General features: G+C 42.9%; 1 protein-coding gene across 2 annotated transcripts in view; it reads right to left on the minus strand.

Moving 5' to 3' along the window:
* TMCC1 (transmembrane and coiled-coil domain family 1) overlaps positions 1-25,675 on the minus strand; it is a 100,210-nt gene that overhangs the window by 46,301 nt on the left and 28,234 nt on the right. The window contains exon 1 of one of the 2 annotated variants that reach the window (XM_052777861.1): positions 24,687-24,914. The exons of the other annotated variant lie outside the window; for it this stretch is intronic. Within the exon in view, the coding sequence (XP_052633821.1) occupies positions 24,687-24,725 (39 nt within the window). The 5' untranslated portion in view covers positions 24,726-24,914. Of the gene's footprint in view, positions 1-24,686; positions 24,915-25,675 lie in introns of those variants that run through there. 2 annotated transcript variants of the gene reach the window in all.

The following is a 25,675-nucleotide window of genomic DNA, read 5'->3' on the forward strand; positions in this document are numbered from 1 at the left end:
CTGAAGTAAAATTTGTTGCTATGGACATGAGCTCATAGAGAAATTCTTTAACTTCCATTACTTTCAATCAATAGCTTAGAAACCAAATGGCAAAGGCAGCATCCTCCTCAGCTGACGGAGGGACATTCCCTCCAGGCAGCATCTGTCCGTGCCGTCCCCAGCTCCGTACCACCACCTTGTACACAGCTGCTTCCGGAGTCACTCACTGACCTTTTGGTAAAATCACCCCAGATAACTACACAGTTACAGCAGAGTATTTTTCATTAACCCAGCTTACTTGGACTAATGTTTGGCAGTTAAAATAGGACAGTTGATAGCAAATTCCACCATCTCTGTTTTCCAGCTGTGTAACCTTCAGCATCCATCTCATGAAAGGGAGCCATATACAAACAAAGCAGGGATGTATTGATGAGCAGGGCTCAGAGTCCTGCCTTCTCACTGTACCAACTCTAACTGCTTAAAGACTCTCCCCATTCAAAAACCTGGCATCAAAGTAGGCAATAAAACTTTCTGAAAGTACCTAGTTGTTTTCTGCTTCCTGACTGGAGTTTTTCCACACACTTTTAATGAAAACTGTCATTGATTAGCTGAAGACAGCTCAGCTTTGTTGTAAGACAACAAAGAGTATAAACAGAAGATCACACACAAACCTCACCCAGGAGACAGTCAAAAGTAGTGCATAAAAACACCCTCTCAGAAGCAACTCTGCTGAATAATTGCAGAAGAGTGTCTCATGTTGTTAAAAATAGAACTAATTTCTGCATTGGCAGATGGAGTTTCAGTCAAAATATCCACTGAGCCACTTGAATAATTAAGTGTTGCTCCTCCATGGCATTACAAAGCATCTAATACAATTTACTGCCCTTTCTATAAAATGTGATATAAATACTGTTTGCTAATTTTTCAGCAATGAAATTAATAGAAATAAGGGTTATAGTACTGTGCAGCAAACCTTTAGCTGAAATACTACCATGGCTGCCAAGACATCAGCAACATTCTCTACACACAAGCTATTTAACCTTTCAGGTAATTACCTCCTGGAACAGAGCAGTCATTTAATCTAGAAATCAGGTTTACTCAGAAGGAAGCAGAAGAAACTCTAGACTGGTAATCCTCAGTAACCTGAAAAATGTGGCTAGACAGAGTGACAGATAGTAGCTGATGCACAATGAGTTTTTTTTTAAAAGCATATGTACAGTTTTAAAAGAGCTACATGTAAAATGCAATCTTCACGGTAACATAGACCTGCATATTGCACAAACTGCTTGTATTTCACGGAATCAAGTCAAGTTTTTCTTTTTCAATCTTCTTAGCATTTAATCTCTTTTTAGAGAAACTTCAGAAAACTGCCTTTTTTCACATACTAACTGGAACAAACACGAGTACTGAACAGTTATTTACTTCTTACTTCTTACGAACTGAACAGTTCCTCCCCCTGGGGGAACAGCCATATACAGTTACGTACTTTTTCATTTGAAGTATTTGCTCCTACTCCCCTGCTATCTCAGTAACCATTTCCAGTCTGTGAGGACACAAAGGGCTCTGCATCTTCCTTATAACCTATATTACCATTAAAATTCTCTTCCTCACAGTCTCAGTCCAACGGGATTCCTGGGTTACAGCATTAAGTCCTGAAAGGAGAGCAAATACCTTAAAAGCTTTGGCTGTTCACTGTGAAATTATGAAGGATGCATAGAGGGACTTTAAACATTCAAAAAAAACCCATGCAATTTTTTACTGCAAGGGTGATCAAACACTGCAGTGGGTTGCCTGGACTCCATCCCCGGAGTCAACCAAAACCTGGGCCATGGTCCTGGGCAACCTGCTTTAGCTGCTCTGGCCTTGGGCACGGGGGTTGGACTAGACAATCTCTGTAAGTCCCTTCCAACTTCAGTGATTCTCCAACTTTTGGGATGCATTTTAAATTCTTCAGTATACATAATTTTGAATCTACTGCCAAATGAATCCAGCCACCAGATCTTCATTTATCAATAATGAATTATACCGACCTCACAAAATTGATGTCTACAGAGTGTGATTAACTGTGAAGGAAACAATCTTATGAAACCAAAGAAGCTCTACTGTCAGCAGACATCAGACAGTACTAACCAGTTCCTTTTGGAAAGTGTTTATGCCATTCAACTGTATGGCAATATTTCAGTGGTAAAGAACAGAGGTCGTCTTATCTGTGCTGCTGACTTGGAGACAGTAAATGACCACTCAGGTGGTAAATGCCAGTGTAATAGCTAAATGCTGCCTTTACACTATTGCAGCACAGAGAATCTGCTACTCCAGCCATACATGGGAACTTGGCAGTGTGGGACACTGGTCTGGGAGATGTCCTGTGAGCAGAGGCCCCGAGGAGATCACAGACACAGGATCAGGTCCTCACACTGACTGGTACGATTGAACCATCCAAAATCATAAAGTCTTCAGCATACATAGTATACATATATGACCTTCAACAAGCCTTAATACTTTAAGCACTTTTTCTCTCTAAACTTTATAGTTAAATAATGTCAAATTTCTCTTTACCTTGCTAAAACCATTAATTATATACAGTTTAAAAAAAAACAAACCAAACCCCAAAACCCAAAGATCACATTCCAGATGGTTGGATCAACAAAAACATCTTGAAACAAACACTGTCAATGCAACCTTATCATGAAGGGCCATGGCATGAGCAGGTAAGAGGATGATCCTTGAGAAGTGTCCAGGTGTACTAAAAATTGTCCATTAGATAAAATGTGACAAGAATTCAGGGATGGTATCTAGAAACTACAGAACAGCCTGAACAATTGGGTTTAATGCACCACAGTCAGCAAAATGCAAGCATGCTAAAATAAAGCACCGGTCCTATAAAGTGCTTTCTCTGTAAAGCTGTAAACTTTCACTAAACTGTAAAGTTTCACTAATTGTTCATCACACGCCAGATTGGTCAGAGCTTCTTGGCTTTTACACCTAGACTGTACGCAAGTGGACGAGCTGGCGCTTTGGTCTCTTTTCTCCCCAGTTTTTCCCTAGTCTCGCGTTCTCTATCCTACACCGGCAAGAGCACCATGTTTTTCTTCTAAATCCAAGCAGCCAGGGCCTGCGGGAATGAGCCTTCAGCTGCAGGGCTGCCCTACCCCAGCTGGGAAAGCCAAGCTCCCCGACCTCTGCCAGCGCGCATGATCTCTGTGGTAATCCAACCCTGTACAGCTGTCAGAAAGAACCTGATCCCAGCTCCACAAGCATCAACACAGCAGCGCCAATTATACAAGCAACTCAGCAAACAATATGGACGCAGACAATCAACATCAGCAAAAAAGGACTTGCAGACTAGTCTGTCCACAGTTACTAAATGCAAGAGCTTCTTTAGTTAAAAGCACTGAGAGCAGGATTAAAATTTATCCCTTCCATTACCCTATTTTCACCAATATATACATTTAACCCAGCTTACACAGAAGGTTAAAAAAAATAAATTGCAGCCCATGCCAGCTAACAACTCAAACATCAACCTGAGCACCAGCAACACTCTACTCAGGAGAATGAGAGTACCATCTAATCCTGAAGAACTACTATGGAAACAACACAGCAGAATAAGGAATAAATTACTTTAAAGTTGAATTTTCATACCAAACTTCACATTTCAAAACGAACATAATAATTTCTCTCACTTGCATGAAGCACTCTGACCAAGGCAAATTTGTGTGGGCTTCTACCTTCCCTACACATAATTATAGTGTGCAGTGCAGGCATAGACTAGCTAGACTTTGCCAGGAAGACAGTGCACAGCACCATACACTAAAGCATCTAAAAATACGGGCTTGTTTAGAAATTAAATGCCAGATTAGTAAATCTTCCCAAGCTATCACAGCGGAGTTCTCAGTCTTTCCCTAAATAGATTAAAGACAGAAGACGACAAACATTACTAGATATGTCTGCTCTGTTGTGACCAGAGCAGTAGAAGAACCTGAAGTTCTTCCCCCTCAGTTTGCTAACGAGTCTAATTTTGAACCTTGTCATTTTAAAATCTCTCTCTTTAAACATTTCAGATAAGCTTTATTACTGACAAATAAGAAACTGATAGAACCGAAGATTTGGGTTGGGGTTCCCGTCGCCCCATTTAACTGGAAGGTGAAATAGCTATGTAAATGGCACAAGGCTCTGTTAAATCACATCTGGAATATGTAACCAAACAGCACCAGAAAAGAAACCATACCTCAAAATACTGCTACGGGAGAGACAAGGCAGGAAGGGTGTTTGGGCTGGAGAAGGTGAAGAAAAATAAATAACTACATCACTCCAAAACACAGTGGGAGGCTCATCTGTCTAGTTAACTACTCTGCAAGGCAGCTGAGACCAACAGCTACAGAGAAAAACACCAAAACAGGGACAGAAGGGAAGGAGACTGCATGCCAAAGATACAAAAGCATGCAATTGTGGCGGATAATTAAGAATTCTTATTTAGTCTCTCTTCCCCACTCATCCAGTGTTTTTTAGTGATTGAGGCATGAGGGAGGGAATATTTCCAGCTCAGCTGATGAGGATATTACAATGCAATCAGTAGAGGATCTACACTGCAGAAGGTCTGTGGCAGCAGTAACAGGGCCTGTTCCAAGAAACGGCTGCAAACAGCTACTTCACCAAGTGTGAAGTGTATTCTTCAGGCACAAATTCATGCAGACTGAGGTAATTTCTCAAGACAGGAAAGAGAACCAAACGCCATAGAAAAGTATTAGTAGCACGAACCTGTAACAGCAGGATTATTGGAGAAAGGCAATGCCAGGGCAGTGCCTGCAAATGGCTGTCCTCTGGTTTTCACATTCATACTATGAATCTACAATCCATTGAATCCATCCATCTGAACTCGTGATTGTTACCTACCCAAGGTGCATTTATTTTGCCAGACAAGATGATTCTGAAAGGATACAACTTCAAAGTTTAACAAGTGGGATAAATATCTGACTGATTTCCAGCAGCCCTCCCATGACATCTGCATCAAGGTCCATTTTCTACATTTCTGAGCAGCAGTACCAAGTTCCATATTTCCTGAGGAAATGAGATTATCTATATACCTATAATCTAATGTTCAATGTTTCAGATACACAAAAGACAATCTCCTATACAGACAATCACTTAGTATCATTTACCATTTTTAGGGAGCCGCCATTTTGTACTCTTGCTGGGTTTGGATAGTCTAATACTAAAAATACTTGGAGACCATATTTTTGCATATGCATCAGTAAAGTGCAGTGCATCCTGAATTTTATTAATATTAAGCAAGATAATATGAAACATAGCACAGTTCTGAACTTTAACAAAATGCTTAGGTCTAGGCTCATGTAAAAGGATACTCCTGAATCTCCACAGTTCTCCTGCCTCTATGAATACAGATGGGTAATAAAACCACCAGTACAGACTGTCAATAAAATGCTAAAGTTGACCTACTGTCCCTCATAGTTCACCACAGAAATTTTCCCCACACAGTGAATGAAGACCTTCTCATGGTATTTTACATAAGAAAACTCTGGAAGAATATGTAGAAATTAAGTAGTTAGTGAAGAACTAGAAAAGATGAACAAATCTCAATGGCTTTGAGAAAATTTGTAAAGGGAGAATGAGTACCCCTCCAAACCAGACCAGACCAGACCTATAACCATACTCTTTACATAGGAAGGATTTCTTTTTAAAGCAGATGTTTATATCATGTTCAGTATGGAAAACAGCTTAATGATAGCTGATAATTTCTGAAACCAAAAATCTACAGCAACTAGCTTTCTTTTTGCCAGCTGACCACACAACAAGCATTTGTTTTGAAAAACCTGTAACATCAAAGCCACAAAACTCCAGCAATGCCCAAGTCCCTCCCAAGCCTGAAAGCTTTCAACATTGCCCTGGAGAAGAACACATTTTCAGGGACTCTTTATCTAGCTATAAATAAATGGGAGATGCAGTCACATTATGTGAACTGTGACTGAACTGCAGTGGTCAACAAGAGCTCCTTGCCTGGACTTTTTAGACCCAATTATTTCAAGTCTAAAATGGCACAATGATTTCTTTGCATAGTCTTTAGCTTTTTCACTCAATGCTTGCATGAAAAGCAGTATTTTCTTCTTCATTTCTACTCTTAGCACAAACCAAAAAGCTCCAAAGCCTATAATGTACGTATGATACAAGTCACTGAATATTAATAAAGGATCAACATTTTGATAGCAACTGCAAACTAATTTAAAGAAACAATTTATTTAAAGATTCCTGTACGGTCAGTTTTGCTGACCAAGGACATAACCCACTGTCCTTTTAGCACCACCCTGCAAGCAAGCAAGAAATGCCACATGTAGCAGCGTGCTTCTATTTCCTCAGCCTCCAAAGTAGCCACCACTACTAATTTTTTTTAAGGTAGTGTTTCAGATCTAACAGAAAACTGCCACTGAAAGGGGTGCTCCCAGTCCCTTCCTCCACACACCCTGTCTTCCACACATTCCTGCCGCTCCCCTCCCATCAGATGCTCACAGCATGCCGAGCTGGCTCCGGTGGCCAATCGAAGGGAAAATTGTCTTCCCCTCTCTCCCCTTCTCAGCACAGTTTGTCTTCACATGTATAAACCAGCTGAACTGACACCCCACAGCTGCACAATCGCTACATGCAACCCAAGGGCAGCTGTAATAGCACTTGGGTGTAAGTAAGGGGGAAGAAGGGGTCCGTTCCCAAAAGTGGCAAATATTTCTGCAGTTAGGCTGGCCCTAGTAAGACAACGCACCTTAAGACACTTCATCGCAATTTCTTCACTTAAAACTGAAATGCATTGTGTATTTGTGGTTTGGGCCAAAATCACGTGTATTTCAGTTTCCTACAAGACTGAAAGCATGGACAGATACTTATGAAAAACCCTCATACAACCACTGTACTAGATTATGATGAAAGCTACTTTAAAAAAGGTTGGAGTGGGCATCAGACATTGATGTACATGCATAAATACACAAGCACACACTCACACTCACAGCCCAGCTGACTTGCCAGCTCCTGCAGCAACACACAGTAGCACCGCACATAAACAAAAGGTCCCTGAGCATGACACTGAAATTCCTGAAAGGACAGTAAGGGGGGGTCCAGGAGTTTTAAGAACAGCAGGAACCTGGATTGCAGTGGAGTATGTGTTGCTCTGTGCTACCTCCTGCCTGGAAGAGCATTTGTCCCAAACCTCAGGGTTTTCAGAGAGCAGCAGAAGCATTCAGAAATGAGATTTGTGTGAAATGCAAGAATTCTGGTAAAAGTGAAAAGAGCTATGGATAGGTACAGAGGTGTGGAGCATACTTATACAGCAAAATGCCAGTGCAACTGCAGATATGTAAGCCCAAATTTTTCTAAGTTTGTCTACATGGCATAATGAAGACAGGTTATCTATTCTAGCTTTAGTCAAAATTGGCCAGATACCAAGAGAAGTCAGCATGTGCTAGTATGGACCAAGTTTCTTTATAAAGTATAGCAGTCCATTTATCAGCTCTGTTACAGGCTAGACTACTTAAAATCCTATCTTCTTTTTGGTGGGCAGAAAAGCTCAGAGAATTTCAGTAGAAATGCTGAATATACATATTCGTTACTTTCAAATTACAGTAAATTTGCTCAGGTTCCCAAGATTTCATACTGCTTCCAACAGTCAAGGAGTTAGGATACCAAAATACAAAGAAGATGTTCCTTGAAATTTGTTCTGCTATTCCTGAGTGTCAAGATTAATTTAAAAAAGGGCTCAAGCATGCATTTGGTTACGTTAAAAATCAATGTGACTTAAACCCTTGAGCCCATTATTATTTTTCCCCTTCCAACTATGTTTCTTGTTTTGTTTTTAAACAGGATATGTCCAACCACAATTCAGCAGAGAGACAGTGGGATAGAGAGGGAGAAACAGCAAGACACACCGCAGAGCAGGAAGAAAACCACTGACCTTACCTAGCAGTAAGACATACTAATGCTGCAAGGCATTTTCTTGAAGCTATAATAGCAAGTGTAGCTATCAATGTATAGGTGGGTGACGTGGCCTCATTATTCCCTGCTAAAAAAATACTTTAATGTTATTTATAGGTTAAAAGGAAGAAAAGAAAAAGTCCTATATCTGAATGTCACTGTATTCCCACAATGCAGCTAGGGATCACGTGGGACCCATGTAAGACCTTTTCTGTTTCAAAGTTCTGGGCTGCTTCAATTGGCTGCATCAATGCAAAGCGCAGTATTGAAGTGGATTTGCCTGTTTGTGGATTACAGCAGACAGTCATTCAAAAGTCATTTAGCATAAATATTCCCTTCAAAGAGAAGACTGCTTTAGAAGTTAGGTGGCAAAGAAGGTATAGACAAAGAACACTGGAGAATATGTGTTTAACAGTCAAGGTACTGCTGCACAAAAGCAGTTTAACACAAACTGTCAGGTAATTTTGTTTCTTTACCCTTGGAAATGGGAAGGGGGGCTAGATACTTGTCTGAATGTTATGAATACAAAGTCTTGCTAAGACTGTCTGCACTACAGTTACATTAGCTTGCAATGCCACCAGTGTGTGAAAACAAGTGCAGCCAATACGGAGCTTCTTAGCTGGATATGGTTTGGAGAAAAGAGAAGCAGCAGCAGCAGGGGAATATGCATCTCCCACAGTGGGCTCAGTTGGTCTCGCAGGTAGCAAAACTGAAGCACAACGATTTAAAGCCATCTGCTCAAGGTCATTAAGACGGAGAGGTACAGAACCTGTGAGCTGCAGTTCCACAATTCATAGCTTCAACTGAATCTGTGATTGCCCAAAGACTCTAATCACTGACCTACTCCAACATCCCTGTGGCAGTTTCAGTTTGCTCAGGAGATTTTAATAGGTTAACATCTGTTGGCAGACATCATACTTGACTATATAATGTCTGCCCACATCATATTTCTGCTAGATGCCTACTGACTTCTTTATCAAGCCGTTTCTTTCACTTTCCCTCCTATTCTGCAACTGCACCTGATTTCAATGCTGGCTGTAACATCCAGTTATCCATTGTCCCCTGATGAAGCCAGGGTGGTTCCTTCACCTGTGGACTACAGGACTTCTGATCATTAAGAATACCCACAGAACTCCTTATTGAAATTAAGATTTCCAAAAGTATCACCAACAAAAAGAAAAGCCTCTGCCAGCTTCTAAATCAAAACAGAAGAGAAATATACACACAGAAAATTACCATGCACAGAGAGTACTAGCCATCCTGCATCTTCATTAGATGCATCCAATTAAAACATGCTTAATGCATTTAATTTTCCATTTCCACGTAAACCAAACCAGCTTATGGTGCTGGACGACCTCTCTGGTTTCTAATACCTTTTCATACCTTCTTTTGTACAAGTCTAAGCAGTGCCCAGGTTGTAACAGACTTCCAGTCCCCTGTGAACTGGGCCTGTTTTGAGTAAGTGACCTGAAAGGTAAAAAGGGTTGTGATTTTTCAGCAATTGCTTGAATGATAAGAGATCCAGTCAGCATGTTTAATACAGCACAGAATAAGACTCTCAATACAATATCACCTCCCAAGGATTATAAACTGTCAAAATGTATAGGAAGTTTTCCTTCTAGCTTTAAAAGGAGAGTTTAAATGTGTTTAAATTATTTCTTATGGAAAACTGTGTGGATCTGAAAGATCACTGTATTCCACATACCTTTATAAAAACCCCACTCTAATAAGAATTGGTATCTCTCAGTAAGAAACTGGGTTAAAGCTTCTAATGCTAAAGAGAGCAGCATTTCAATTTCCTCCTGTCTGACTGAAGCAGAATACTCAATAATTCATAGCTTGCTCTGATCAAGCTCCAGCACAGGTGCTGCACAGTCAAACCTCAGGGAAGCTACCTGCAACGTGCCTGATCATCATAGGGGTAACATGCATAAAAGATGTGCAATGCCTGCTTCTACAGGTTTTTTATTGATAACAATGCTACACTGCAAAAGGAGCCCTGCTTTGAAAAGTCCCTTGCATTATGAGTCCAACAGTTTCAGAAAAAGCAGAGGGGGAGGAAGAGATGTGGGTGCTAAGAGGAAAAGTGACTGACAACTATGAAAACGTAACTGCGTGATAGACCCACACTCCCTCTTACCAGGAGGTAATTCATTAAGCAGAACACACCAGAAGTTTGCTATAGCCAGTCCCGCAATACATTCAGAAACAGCAATTATTTCAAGAACAGAGGTTTTTTCTTCCCTCTCCTTTGTGCCAGTAAGGTGGCTCTGAAGAGAGCCCTACTCATGAAGAAGTGGCAAAAGCACCCTTCAGTCTCCTCCACGACAGTCAGCAGAACCGGAAGACACTGTGCCATGCAAACCTCCCTCGAAAAATTAACTACCAAAGTAGTTGTCAGCAGTTGGTTTACTGTATACTCCCAAATCAGAATACAACCACCATCACAGCCAAAGCACAAAACTCAGTAACACGAATCAACTCCAGGAATGGAAATAGAAAATTCTTCAGAAAATGAGCGTATGAACAGGGAATTTTACCTAACATGTGAAATCGCTGTCTAGAAACATCTTCATTCCTGGTCTTGTTTGGAATTTCGCAGCTCGTTACTAAGTGTGGGAGCTTATCTGCCGCGTCACAGATTTGAAAGAGAAAGGAATCTAATGCTGAAGATAGCCTGCCTTTGAGCAGGTCCCTGGGCAGGTGAACTCGAGAGATGCCTTCCAGCCTGAACTAACTTAGGACCAACACCAGAGGGGCATGAAGAAGACACCTCTCTTCTGCCTATCTTTGCAGAAGAAACTCTTCCCCATCAATAGCCTGAATTGTAACCAAGATATCAACAGGATTTTAATTCCTATACCACTGGTTCAGAAACGACTCAAAGATGACTTTTGCTGAGCTCTCTCAATGCAGTTGGATACTTTTTTCTCATTGCCTTGATAAAATAGAGGGTGCTGAATCAGCAGCTTTTGATCCAATGCTAGAAAGCCTTCTATCAGGGTGGGGTCAGAGTCAGTGTGTGTCACAGTCTCATCTGCCTGCTTCTAGATTTAGAAAGTATTGGTGTATTTGGACAAAAATTTTAAGCAAATGTGAATTGAGCTGCTTTTGTAAAACCCATCTATCCAGCTGATTATTTGGAAGGAAAAGAACAAGCAACAGAAGACCATATTTACTCACCACAAGTAGAAGAGTGACGGCAGCATCCACAAGTATATCTGAGACAATTTTTCTAGGATAATTAATGGCAAAAAGATTAGAAACACTGTTTTCTAGTCCTGAACAATACAAGAGACAGGTCATTTGTTAATAGTCCCAAATAGTTCTTTAAGACAACATACTATTGGGTTGCAAAGAGATTACAGAGTACTCTGTATTTAACATGGTAACTTCCCCTCTGAGGGACCAGTTCTCTGAGCATCCCAGATACAAGCGAGAGTGGCAAAACTCATTCCCCACCACCAAGAATACTTACCACGCTTGAATCCATTTCACAGAACTAAAGAAACAAAGACTAGAGCCACCTACTGATGCATTAGCCCTCAGTTAATTAGCAGCTCACTAAACCACCAGAAAATACTAATGGCAAAACCTCGGTGAAAGCTACTTGGCTTTTCAGGTGTAGAGGGGATTGGACCATGCAACAGCAGTGAGCAGCCTGCAAGAGCTGAAGCTGGAAGCATTTAACTGACCAGCCCTAAACCCCTATGCTTGAGATGAGACACACACAGAACGCTGAACCCAAAGTCCCGCCTGGCAGAGTTCTTAAGTGGGTTGGAAGCAATGACAACCAATTAATTCACAGACAAAGCATGACACCAAGTATCTACTCATCATTTGATCTCTAAGACAAAATGTACCCCACTGTTATTTCTTTATCAAATGCTTATATAAAGAAGCGTACATTTAAAAATCAATTTGATCTTTTTTTAAGCATTCCCCGAAACAGACGGTTTTATACTCCTCCTCTGAACCTTGCTATTGTAGAACTACTGTCAGTGAGCCTGAAACCCAACTGGTTTTAATTTACAGTGGCTGTTATATGGCAGTTTTAACCTACATTCTCATTCTCTCCCTAAAAGACTGGGTACATCATGCCTTAGCTTGGATGATGTCTGCACACTGAACAATCAGAAGCATGGCATCACTTGTCAGGCACAAGAGAGCACTGCTGCCCTGCTGCAAGGCGCAATTTCAGTCAAATTCATTTTTAACACTGCTCCCTGACTGGGGATATTTGAACTTTTGATTTGGTTTTTAAAGAGGCATTTGCTAATGACACCAACAGCCTACTTTTTGACTTCAAAGAGATGAGAGAACAGATATGGAAAGGCTGCTTTGCTAACTGTCCTGGTTTCAGCTGGGATAGAGTTAACTGTCTTCCTAGTAGCTGGTACAGTGCTATGTTTTGAGTTCAGTATGCGAAGAATGTTGATAACACTGATGTTTTCAGTTGTTGCTCAGTAGTGTTTAGACTAATGTCAAGGATTTTTCAGCTTCTCATGCCCAGCCAGTGAGAAAGCTGGAGGGGCACAAGAAGTTGGCACAGGACACAGCCAGGGCACCTGACCCAAACTGGCCAACGGTGTATTCCATACCATGTGACGTCCCATCTAGTATAGGAACGGGGAAGTGGGGGCAGGGATTCGCCACTCGGGGACTGGCTGGGTGTCGGTCGGCGGGTGGTGAGCAATTGCACTGCGCATCATTTGTACATTCCAATCCTTTCATTATTGCTGTTGTCATTTTATTAGTGTTATCATTATCATTATTAGTTTCTTCTTTTTCTGTTCTATTAAACCGTTCTTATCTCAACCCACGGGTTTTGCTTCTTTTCCTGATTTTCTCCCCCATCCCACTGGGTGGGGGGGAGTGAGTGAGCGGCTGCGTGGTGTTTAGTTGCTGGTTGGGGTTAAACCACGACATTAACTAAAAGCAACAGTGTAGTTGTAACTGTTCAGAAAAGAAACTAACAGCTAGGAGGAACTGTGTTCACGTTAATGATCTTCTACCCACTGCCACATGCATTGAGCCCCTGAAGGTGTCTGCGCAAATGAGAATCCCCACAATGCAGAACCAGACAAAAGCAGGAAACCCAGCAGCCTCTTCCCTGCCAGCTGGTGATGCGGGAACGCCACGCTCAGCTGCTCGCATCCCAAGCTGTGGAGCCTCTGCCCGTCGGGTGTTTCACTAGTTCACGTACAACTCATCTGCACTGGAATACGTGGAGGTTTCCACCTTGTTTGAGGGATTGTAGCATTTTTCAAAAGTGATGTTTAGTAATAGAAATACATTAATGGTCTTCCTGGAGATCCCACCTTTAGGCAGAGTGTCAAAATAACTTTACAAGGCCTCTCACTAATGCTGCTTCATTGCAGTGATGTTGGCTGGCAAGAGACCAGCTCTTTTCAATTTTCTGCCTGGCAAACAAGTACCACTGTGGCTGCTACCTGCAGCAAGTCTTCTGCACCAGTGTAGATGGACAAACGTAGAAAATGAAGTTAATGTGTAGTGGATTGCAAGTCTGTAGATTTTATTGAAATAACTAATGTCGTCTTTCTCCAAATGCTATCACCAGATTGTTAAGCTGCGCTCTGAAAGTGCTCCATCTCACTGGCCTGCACCTTTTACAGAAAAAAGTAAGGTTTATGAAAAGAAGTTCACCCTCCATTAATATGTGAAAAATGCATCTTCTTGCAGGGATTCCATTCTGCATATTACCTGGATTTATGAGAAACGTGGAATTCCTGTAGATAACTACTACATTCAGTATTGCAAGTTATCACACAGTTTTTTCAAACCCCATACTAATCTAATCCTGGTAAAGAATGCCTAGGGTTTTCTCTTAATGAATGCTAGAGCTTTAACTAGACTGCCTAGAGGCTGTGTATGGTTGCAACATACTGTGATAGTTTAAGTATATGACACAGGTCAAACTGCCAATCTAAACGATGAGCTGCCTTTGAAATCTGCAAGATGCCACAGACCCCAAAATGATTAAGAAACCTTGGAATTCCTTCCACATCTGGTTTAATACTGAGCCTTAGCTACCCAAGGTCGCCTTAGCTACCCAAGGTTCAACCCTGGAATGCAGTCATTGTCTTTTTGAGCAATGAGTTAGCCAGTGTTGTAACTGCAGAACCACCTTGGATGTGAGAAGTCCTCCACTGATGGTCACACACACCCACTTCTCCCACACTCTGCACCCCTCCCTTTGCAGCACTGAAGTCATCAGCACGCATCAAAAGCGTACTCCACAGCCAACACTTCTGACCCAGGTATGTGTGAACTGCTTGTTTGCTACTGACTCTTGGTACTCACAAACCATTTTCAATTAACAGCCCAGACACTGAAGGTTGCATAGAGAGCACCCATTCAGCAGGCAAATATTTATACATCCATTTATGAAAAATACTAGAAAAGCAAAGTTAAAGTTGATCAATAGTACGTGCATTTCTCAAGTGTCAAGAAAGCATTCAAAGCCTCGACATTTCAGGCCCAGCAACAAAACATAGTTACAACAGTCTTTCAAATGTGTACTGCTTACTATTAAAATTCTAGAATAAAATGGCTTGAATGATACTACAGAACCAGGAGGCCTTTTTCATCCAGCTTATTATTATTTTTAAATTCTTCACTTATGTGCAAAAGGTTCAAAAGTCTTTGCTCTTTGGTAGCAGTTTTGGTAGTCAGATCTGGATGGCTAGATGAAAGGTACATCAAAGGGTATGAAAAACAGTATTCAGCTGAGTAATGTGCCAGTTGCTCAAACTTATGATATATATAGAAAATATGTATCTGCTGGTTACAGATGGTGCCTGAGGTACATCTGATTAGCTAGAGATATAACAGTATGAAATGGCAGGAGTAGCTGGAACACGGCCTCCTCTTTTGCAGAATTACCCATGTGTTCAAAAGGAGCTGTATCCCCTTAGCCCAGCAGGGATCAAGAGATGTACATTTTCACTGTGGCATCAGCGACGTTCTAGGCTGGGACATCTCCCTCATTCCAAAAGCAAGACATAGGTGAAAGAACATGCATAAAGACTTTTATTTGTCCAGTGAGAAATTCGTTCCTCACTACTGATTAGCTAAATTGTCTGGATAAATCCACAACCTTTTCTACCTGTTCAGTGGACTATCTAATTTTTGAAATGTCTCATTTTGAGTGCTTAAGATCTCATATTTTATGCAACCATTTATTTCTGGCAGTCTATGTACAAACATTGTTCTCTCTTCAGCTCCATTATGGTACAAAAAGGAGAATTTTACATACCGTGTGGAGGCTATAGCATACCTCTGAACTTCTGTAGGTGGTATTAAACAGCATTTTAGGGAAAAAAAATTAAATTCCAAATTAAATGAACTCTCATGTAAATCAATGAAAAGATTGAAGGATGGAACAGATCAAGTTATCAGAGTATTGCCAATACATTACCTTAATTAAGCAACTATTTTATTCAGAACATTAATATTGAAAGCACTAAACAAACGCAAGAAGAGCTGCAAATCTGACAAGTATTTAAATTTATAGCACTTTGTCCTGCCACATAATAATGATGACTAAGACATAATTTCCCTACTCAATTCCAGGACTCTGAGTCTCCACACCTCTGCAATACACTATTATTTTTGAGATTAATGGGCCTGATCCCAAGATATGCCCAACTCCTACTGAAATTAATGCTTTGTGCATAAGAAGCAAAGGAATGCCTCTCCTCTCCTCTTTCTTTTTTTTTTTTGGGGGGGGTGGTGGTGGTCTTTAGCATAAAGAGAAAGGCAACCTACATTTCACTGAAAGAAAGAAAACACACCAACTAAACCCTTATATTTAAATAGAGAAAGCTGTTAGAAACTTTAGTCTCATTCCAAAACAGTAGTCCCAAATACTGAAAACCTGTGGGCAACAGCTCTGCACTAATATTTCACATGCTTTGCAATCCAGCCTCCAGTGAAACACCTCCTCCACACCAACTTGAAGCTCTTCGTTTCCTCTGCTCCTATTGTCCTGTTGCCAATGTCATCAGGCTGAAATAATTTATTTCTGACAATAGAAATATTTCTTTCCCCTGTAAGCTTTTGTTCACCACCAACAGGATTCTGGGTTCTTCCACATTGATGGTGTAGGCAGTGGGTTTCAGCGCACCCCCAAGACAAACATGCTTGAGCAAGCAAAAAAATGTGCCTGCATAAAGGCTATCCCATGCTAATTTAAGCACTCCTTCAAATTTAATTTTCTTTGGGAGTAGTTAGTGATTCTAGAATTGAAACTTTTACTAGTTGCAGATTTTCCAAACATGACATCAGTGCTCATGGGCTTCTGAGAGTTAAGTAAGACAACAATGTATGCAGATAACATGGAGAAAATATTTTCCTGCAGTTCAGTGTTTACCAACAGCACGCAAGAAAATAACAACAAAAAACCCCTTGTAGTAAAACTTTACAGTTTGCATTCTTGTGATCTTGGACTCCATTCTTGCTGAGTATGTGCCCTTTGAATGGCCTATCAAAAAAGTCAAATTATAGCATTATAATGTGTTGCTGAAACATTTTATTACTCTGATTTCAAATCTAAATACAATTTTCTTTTTTTATGCATACTAAAATTTTCATAGCAGTTCTTTGAAGGATTAGAACCTTGCTTCATTTCTTTAGCAATTTTTCCTGTCTATTTTAAATAGTCTCAAAGCTCACAACCCAAGGGGGGAATGTTTTCCAAGCTGAATTCCCTATTCAAGTATCAGCTGATCTCAGTGGTATCCAAATTGCATCTTAAGTTAGAACCCCCCCCCCCCTTGCTCCTCTAGTTTTCCTTTCAAAGTCTATCAAAGTGTCCCTGAACTTAGACTATGTTTTCAAATTAATTAATTTCTGTCTTCAAAAGATGGGCTATACAGACACACTGCCTCCAGAGTGAGTAGTCTGAACTGCACATAAAACTTCATTTATTGTATACTAACAAAAACTTCCATTGATTTAAAGTTTATTTAAGATCACTGTGGACCGAGTTAATTTGATGGGATTGGCCCCGATTTCCTCTTGTCATGAATTTTGCAGGGAGGCTGGTTTTAGAACGTGGAAGACCTGTTTAAGGATGGTACGGAAAGAATCAATCCAAACACAAGAAAGGTTAAATTGCAAGCATGCAGCACTAGGAGTAATATTTTACTTATTGTAACATCCAAATCAGGCATTGAAAAAACAAATATTTTCTAAGACACAAAAGATATGAAACCACATTTAAAAACAATAAACAAAAAGCAGGCAAGAAACTTCACTTGAAAGGTTCTGCTAATTTGTAATTGCCATGGACCATGCTTGTCCTCTTCTCTTAATTAAGAGCTAACACACTGTATGGCTGTGAACTTTTACACAAAACAACAGGTCACCCAGTATCTACAGTATATGCAAAAAGAAAGTGTCCTGTGTCCTTGTGAACCCCAGAGGGCTGAGGGAGTAAGAGTGACAGCTACAGCGGTTTCAGTAGTCAGGGAAAGAGCCTGTCCTGTCATCCCTTAGTATTCCAGAAAACCAAACCACCCCCCAAGAAGTGCGGACACTTGTCAAGAGAGAGCCTGGCGCGGGGAGGCCGCAGAGGAGCGTGCGTCGGCGCGTGCCGTGGCGGCACACGGGCCAGCACTGTGCTTCGGTCCGGCGCGCACAGCCTGCCCGCTGCGCCGTTTGCTTTTCCCACATATGCTTTATTGAGTAAGGGGTCTGTCTGCAAAGAGACAGAGGCTGCTGTGGAGAAGAATTTCATTTTTTTAGCCAAACTGCGATGGAGACAGATGCTACAACAAATTTATTGAGCCCGCCAGTCCCACAGCAACGTTGCGGCATTCTCAGACTGCCGAGTGCCGCCATACCATCCACAGCGCAGTGGGCTCTTGGAACAAAGAAACATCCCCGTCCTCTTACTAACACCAGCATTTTGTGGGCTTGGAGAGGGGTTACTTTTGCATTCTGGACTCCCTTTGGATTATCAAACCGAATGGAAGCTCTGCCCTATCATTTACGCTGAGCTATGACAGCTTTTGACCATTTCTCCCTGCAAACACCTCAGCTGCTAACCCGCTTAGGACTGGCAGCATCAATGTATTTTCTTGCACAGACCTGGGGATCAGCGATTTCTGTGGACGCCCAGGGTGGCGCGGGCACAGGCACAGCCACGGTGGGCCCCGCCAGGCGGGTGATGGCCGGCGCAGACGTGCTGGCAGCACAGAGCTCGGCCGCGCTGGCCATGCCATGGGCTGGCACCTCCCCAGCCCTCAGCTGCCCACTCCAGAGCTGCTGCCGCCTGCGCCCCAGGAGCAGCAACGATCAGGGGGCACCAGCCCTACCTACAGCAGGGGGTGGGAGATGGACTGTGCAGTTGTGGGCTTTTTATAACCCCAAGGCACCAGGCACATGATATCAAGCCAAGGGGTGGGGGGAAATAAAAGTCTAGAGTCAAAACCACACCATGAGCATCTTTCTCTTCTTGAAACAAAGACTGCGTTTACCTTGAGGGAAGTTGGAATAACAGCCCCAAAGGCAGAAGTCAGTTTAATGGAGAGAGAACTCATGGAGGAGCCCTAATACCTGTCAATTTATCTTAAATATAATCCCAAATATGAAATTCGTGGTGTGAAAAGACACTCTAGAACTTCTACTATTCAAGTCAGGTGCTTATGTGCCCACCATGGAAGCGTATTATGACGCAGTTACAGTCTGGTGGGAACAGGACTTCAACAGTCAACGCACGTTAGGAGAAGGCGCAGCCACCTCCGAGGGATGCCTTTGGGAAAACTGAGCAGATCTGACCATCAGAACAGGCAAATCCCATCTTTGAACAACCAAAATCCTCTGAATGGAACCTCTACCATCCTTTTCTCTGCTCACCAACCACAAGTGTTTAGAATTATTCTGGAGGCCATTGTTGCATCCTTTGTCAAGAGACAGGGAGTCCCAAACTGAGTGTCATGTAAATGTTGAAAACTATCTCAAGTTCTCTTGCTCCCATTATTTCATTTCCCCTAAACTTCTGAGGCCTTCCTCTAGCGTAAAAGCTTTTCTATCCTTTCTGAAGAGGCTCTAGTTGACATATGCATTTTTATCATTGACTGTCACATCCAGAATGGAAAGATTTGCAAAATCAGAGCAAACTCCTCTGCCTTTGAAGAAACACTGGCTGAGGAGGAAGCCAGCTGGTTTATTACAGGGAATTGAGGGGAGAGGGGCAAATACTACACAAGCCAAAATCTCTACAAAGGACCCCTAAAGGTAACTAATTCAGAGTAAAGATGCCAACACTTGTAATGCTTCCTTTGATCACTGCTGGTAGGAAATTCCAATTGTTATTGCTGTCCAGCCCCATGTAAGCACCTATTATAAAGTATGATGATATTCTGCAAACTGCCACAAGCTGTGGAATTTCATTATTAAAAGGAAAGATGCATTTATGTAAGCTGCATTCCACCTTTTGTCTGTGTTTACATCCTTTAACATGGTAAGTCTATTTGGCAATGAGCCATCACACACAATTCACCAGACCCCCAGCTGGCATGTATACGGCTAATTCTTTGGATTATTAGTAATGTTTTCTCACAAAGAGAAGTCCCTAGTCCTACCTCTAATATCTCTGCAGGTGTAGGCTCACATACCCTGTTAATTACCGATGTGGGAAGATGCTTCAAGTCTGTTTTACTTCTGCACTGTCATGGCATTTGTGAAGCTGTTACACTGAGACAGGACAAACTCCTCATGAAACCTGTTACTCCTACTTCTTAAAACACAGTGCCAGAAGCTCATTTTCCTTTTGCAAGATGAAGGCGATATCTCTGCAACATTTTCCCACACATTCCTCCAAGCAAGATGATGCAGTGGAAGCTCATTTGCTTCTTGAGGGACCCATCTCGCCTAGAAAAGTTCATGATATTTCTAATCACTGCCAATACTCATTCAACACCAGCACGGCCAGCAATGCTTGGAGACCTATTTACATTCCACCACCTCTCAGCTTTGTTTAGACAAGCCTTTTGCCCAGCAAACCTTACAAAGTATCCGTGCAGGAACAGCTTCAAAACCAAATAATGTGAAGACTAACACACTGAGATGCTCCAGTTGGCTTGTCTACAACAGGGCATTCAAAACAGCCGACAGAAGCAAACCCACCTTTCCATTAGAAGCAACAGGAAATTTCTGAGTAACTGCCTTGCACTGACAGTGATAAGCTAATCCCCTACTTGACCCAAAGGAGTGCATATACAGGAGTTATGGTGACATATACCAGGGACAGACTTGCAGCACACCAGAAAGTCTGTTGTGAAGGTGAGCAACGTTTCATCGGTTCCCCCAAGCAGCAAGATGCTTTGAGCTGCGTCCCATGTACCACAAGAAAAAGGTACCCTAAAGGTAACCTAAAGGTAACCTACCATTGAGCAGCTGATGCGGTAACGTATGTGTCCTTCTACCTCTGAAGGTCCCATTCAAATCATCCAGCCAGCTTCGCTCGCCCATGGATACAATGATGTTACTTCAATTCTGTGAGCAGTGCAGAATTTGAGGAGCCGCAGGAAAACTGTTTGCCTGCTGCTCTATTAAACATGAGAATAGGGTTGAAACGCGTCAGATTTCTAAACCCTCCTCTTCCTTCTGACTCTCCCCCACTATTAACTGTAGCCAAGCTATATTAGATATCAGCTTTATGAACAGTTTTACTGAGAACTCACAGAGAGGTATTATTTTATATATTTTAATAGTGAACAGATGCACTCTGAACATAGCCAGGATTTTTGATGCTAAATATCACAAAAATCAAGTAGGCCAAACAGTTCATGAATCCCAAACAAGCACCAGCATCATGATTCTGCACAGGAATGTCTCTAGGTGACAGTTTAAGGAGCACAGTCTTAAGGGGTTAATTGCTTTAATATTATGTATTAGTCCATATCTGTTCATAGTAAACTTAGATTGCTAAAATGTTACTTTACACTACATTCATCTTTACCAAACAATTTCTATCTGTGGATAAAGACTCCCATTAATGATCCTATACCCACAAAAATACAAGGTCAGCAACATAAAGAATAAAGGAAACAATCCAGCAACACTGAGTAAAACAGAACTGAAGAAGAGCAACCTACTTGGGGTATGGACATCAGGTGCCAGGTCTTATCTGCCCGAGACCAAACCTGATGCAAGAGACAAGTGACCCAGAGGAAGCCGAGAAGACACTGCAGGAAAAAGCTTTACCTGTATCAAATGACAAGGAGTGCAGACGATGCTATCAGCACAATAGCCCACTCACCCGGTAGCAGGCTAGCAAGAACTTTTTGTAGCTCAAGTAAAAGTATTCCCAGGCTCTTTCAGCATAATCCACTGAAGTTCCTCTCCCATAAATAAAGTCAATTAGTGTCAACACAGAGACAGTTCAGATGCCAATAAACCCATACAGTACTTAAGAGCAAAATAGTCCAGCCCAAAATTTTTAACATTTAACATGCTGGTTAAATGAACTGAATACCAATGCAGTTCACAAAAAATACTTTTTTTGGCATTTTCTTTCTTTACATTGAACGTGTCCTTTTCTAATCAAAGCTTCAGCCATATATGAAAGCACTATTTGGCTCCCCTGAATCTCTTCTGGGAGAGCGGAACCTTTAAAAGAAAGGGTATACATTTTAACTTAGAAAAACTTACTCAAATACAGTTCAATTTATCTCCATTATTTTCCTTTCATAAACCCAGCTAAAACATCTGGACAAAGTCAAGCTGAGCAAAAGTTGGATACGGTTTTGTACTATCACTCCAAGAGTGAGGGAATTCCCCAACTAAACATAACACAGCAGCAACAGCACTTCTTGAGGTCTTGGGTGACAGTAATTGCAGGCCCTCCAAGGATTTCCAAACAGTACAAGATGGAGAGTGGTTTCAACCAAAATACTTGGAAAACACTTTGGATACTTGGGGTGCGGGGGGTGGGTGGGGGGGTGGTGCGGCAGGGAACAAAGTGAACAATCTGAGTTTGGCCTGGGGAAGACATTTGTTGAATCAATCCAAAAAAACATCAAGTATTTTGCCTTTAAGTCTTAACAGTAAAGGTGCAATAATTTATGACTCAAATTTTTAACAGTTACAGACATTTAAGTTAGCAAACTAACACAGAATCCAAGCAGTAACCCACAAATACTAAATAGTGATTTGGTATATATGAAATAAGAAGTAACACTTGAAGACAAGTCTGTGTAAAACTTTCTGAAATTCCTGATACAAATGGATTATCAAATGCAAACATTTCATAAATTAGTATACGGTTAAGTGCTTATACAGCTCTCCCCAGAACAGTATTTCAAAATTTGACAGCCATTATGTAAATAAGAGAAAGGCATTAACCCCATTCATAGAAGGAAGACAGAGACTGGGAGAGCTTAAAGGATTTGATCAAAGCCCTGCAGTGCAAATCGCCATGTTGGAAAGGGAAACCAGGTATTTGAGGCTAAACCATCTATCACAAAGCCATATTTTTTCTTCCTGCACGATGAAGTCCCACATTTTCTTTGCTCAAGTTTTATACGCACCGGTGGCAGCATTTTTCAGTTTGTTGCTCTCAAATCTGCACAGTCACATTCTATTTGAAGCCTCCACCATTAAATATGGTTAGAAACTGGAATTTTGACCTTGCAGCTGCATAACACAGGCACACGATTTAATAATGTCCTATCTCACCCAAGAAGTGAATACATCCTGGGAGCAGGTGCTCCAGGTCCTACACAGACATTTGCCAACTTTGAAGTCTAAGTCATCAACCATGAAAGAATAAAGATTTTTGCAGAAGGAACTATTAATAAAGGACTGCTTTATTTTATATAGTCTGGCAGTCATTGAGTTTTGGCTGATAAATATATTAGCAAAATTCTATGTCTTTTCTATCATTTCCCTCCAGTAGATGACAGAGTGCTTTATAACACCATTTGCTATTCCTTCACCCCCACCCCCCAAAGACTGAAACACAAAGGGACTTCCCAATCCCATTCTAAAGAGCAGTGAGGAGACAGGGAGATGAAGCTCCCATCCTACATCCAAACCTAGATAAACACAATCCATTCTGATTATTGCTTTGTACGACTACACTTTTTACTTTGGTAAATACAGACCAAGCTCTCATTTTTTCCTTCAGTTCACGATACTGTAAAAGTTGTGCATCTTTTACAATTAAAAAAAAGAAGTTAAGAAGCTATCAAGGCTAGACAATTGTTTAAAGTAGGCTTGACACAACCAGAGCTAATTCAATGAAAGACACAGTTGTGTCAGACAACACAAAAATGGAGAGGAGACTAGGAAAACAAATTGGAAACAGTTCTCCTATAGTAAAAAAAAAAAAATCAGTGTAAACATTTTTCCAAATCACCCTGCCCACCTTGATAAACAAGAATTAAAATAGTTATCCAAAGGAGTTCATTGAAAGCTATTTTGGCTGCCCCATATAAACAGAGCTTAGATAGGAAGTTCATGACTAACTAGATCAAGTCTCTTTTGAGGGGAAGATTAAACACCGTAGTGCCTGTGGAAACTTCTACTGCTTGCAGGCACAGCTCTTGACATGGAACAAGGTAAACTTTGACATGGAACAAGGTAACTTTAACTTGTGTTAAAAGACACAAGTATCATTTATTCAGACCCCCCTAAAAACGGCCACATCAATTTCTTTAAGATTAAGAGATACTAAAATAATCACAAATAAATAAGACACCAACTTATTGCAAAGCCATAGCTTTTCCCAAGACAGTCTGCAAGACGTGAATTCTGACCTATTTTAAATGCTGATAACAGCATTTTAAAATTTTGATGAATGCACTTTAAAACCTTTACAAACACACACACGGGGGGGGGAGGAGCTTAAACGTAAAGTGAAAATTAAGCTTGCTATTTAAGTGTCCAATTAATACTGTAATTCCTATGCCTAGAGCCAAGTCTGCTCAACGGGAATGGTTAGACGCAAGAACAGGGCTGTGCTGGCAGCTCTGTAGAAGCGTTCTTACTGTAGCACACTATGCAGCCTCGCTTTTATTCATGGATAGATTTTTTCCAAATGTTTTTCAAACTACATGCATCAGACTGATTCAGTGACAAAACTGCAACACTACATGGACTAACTACTCCCTCCTCTAAAGCAGCTTCTTGAAATAAATTTGAACACTTGTAATTATTAAACTGCAAAACCTGTTCACAGCAACTCCTTTGTTCTTAAATACTGTATTAACAGCAAGCGCTGCTGAGCACTTCAAAGAGAGGAGGGCAAGCTTTCCTCCTGGTTTTGCAGGTGTGTCGCTGGGACAATTCGTGGTCCCGACTACTAAAGACATTCTAGCCGGTCTATAAAGCACACGTTTAAGTAACCGTCACGGGCAACTGTCTTGCACACCCACAGGTCGGCACAGCTGTTAGTTCTGCTCCCCCTTTTCACACACCCCCTTCTTCCAGTCCCAAGATCGAACCGAGTAAGGAAGCTGCAGGCTCCCCAAAAGCCTACCCGATAATTGCAGCGTTCGAGGAACAACACCTGCACCCCCTAACAGACAGTCTGCCTCAAAACACCAAAAAACCCAAGAGCAAACGGAACCCCTTTGTGTCTCCGGGAGGCAAGAACAAAAGAGGGAGCTGCCTCCGCCGCGGGGACTCGCCCACCTCGGGCGAGCGGCGGTTTTGCCCATAAACCCAACGACGCGGCGGCGGGCGCGGCCGCAGAGGTGACCCACCTTAGAGAGCTGCCTCCTGAGGCTGAAGCGCTGGACCATGGTCTGCCTCGGTCCTCGGACAAAGCCGTCCGCAGCGGGGCATGGAGGGCGCAGGGCGGCAGCCGGCTGCAGTCAGCTGAGGTAGCGCATCCCGGGGCCGCCGGCAGGCACAGCCGGGCCTCCCCGTCCTAAAACTCGAGGCTCTTCCTTGTCCGGGGGCGCCCCGGGGAGGGCAGGGCAGGCGAAGGCAGGGCAGGGGCAGGGCGCTCCCCGCCTGGCCGCTGCGGGGGGGCGGGTCACCGGCACCCCGCCCCAGCCCGGCCCCGCAGCCCCCCGGAGCGGCCGCCGGGAAGGCCCGGCCCCGCGGGGAGTCGGTCGAACGCTGCCCCCGCCCCCGCCGGCCGGAGCCGCGTCCCCCGTCCCCCCCCCGCAGCAGACCCGTTCCCCGCCCGGCCCGCGGGGGGGGCTGCGGGCAGCGACCGGCCGAGCCCGGCGCCGGGGCCCGGAGTTCCCGGGCAGGCACGGGACACCGCGCCCGCCCCGCCCGCCGCTCCCGCGGCAGGCCCGCCCCGCTCGGCAAAGGCCGTGCCGCGGCCCGGGAGCCAGCGGCGGAGCGGGCCCCGGCCCTGCCGGCAGCCGGAGGAGGGACGCCGGGGCGGCCCGGTGCCCCCAGCGAAGGGCTACCCCCCCGCCTCGACGCTTTCTCCACCGGCGCGGCCTTTCCCCCTTCGGGACAGAAGGGCTCCCCTCGACACCCGCCCCGTACCCCGGCTCCGCGCTGAAGGGCAGAGCCCTCTCGGCAGCTACCGCAGCAAGGCTGGGCAGGCGCGGCTTGCCCCCGGTCCCCGTCCCCGGGGCGGCCGGCAGCAGGGACCCGCAGCCGCTTGTTCACAGAAACTTCACCCAGAAGAACCAGGCGGCTCCAGCCCACCCGAGGCTGCCAGCCCAGGGCCCGGCGGGAACAAGCCCCAACGCCAAGGTAGTGCAGACACCGTGCCTCAGAGAAGATT

This window comes from Harpia harpyja, chromosome Z, assembly GCF_026419915.1.
Source record: "Harpia harpyja isolate bHarHar1 chromosome Z, bHarHar1 primary haplotype, whole genome shotgun sequence".
Taxonomy (NCBI): domain Eukaryota; kingdom Metazoa; phylum Chordata; class Aves; order Accipitriformes; family Accipitridae; genus Harpia; species Harpia harpyja.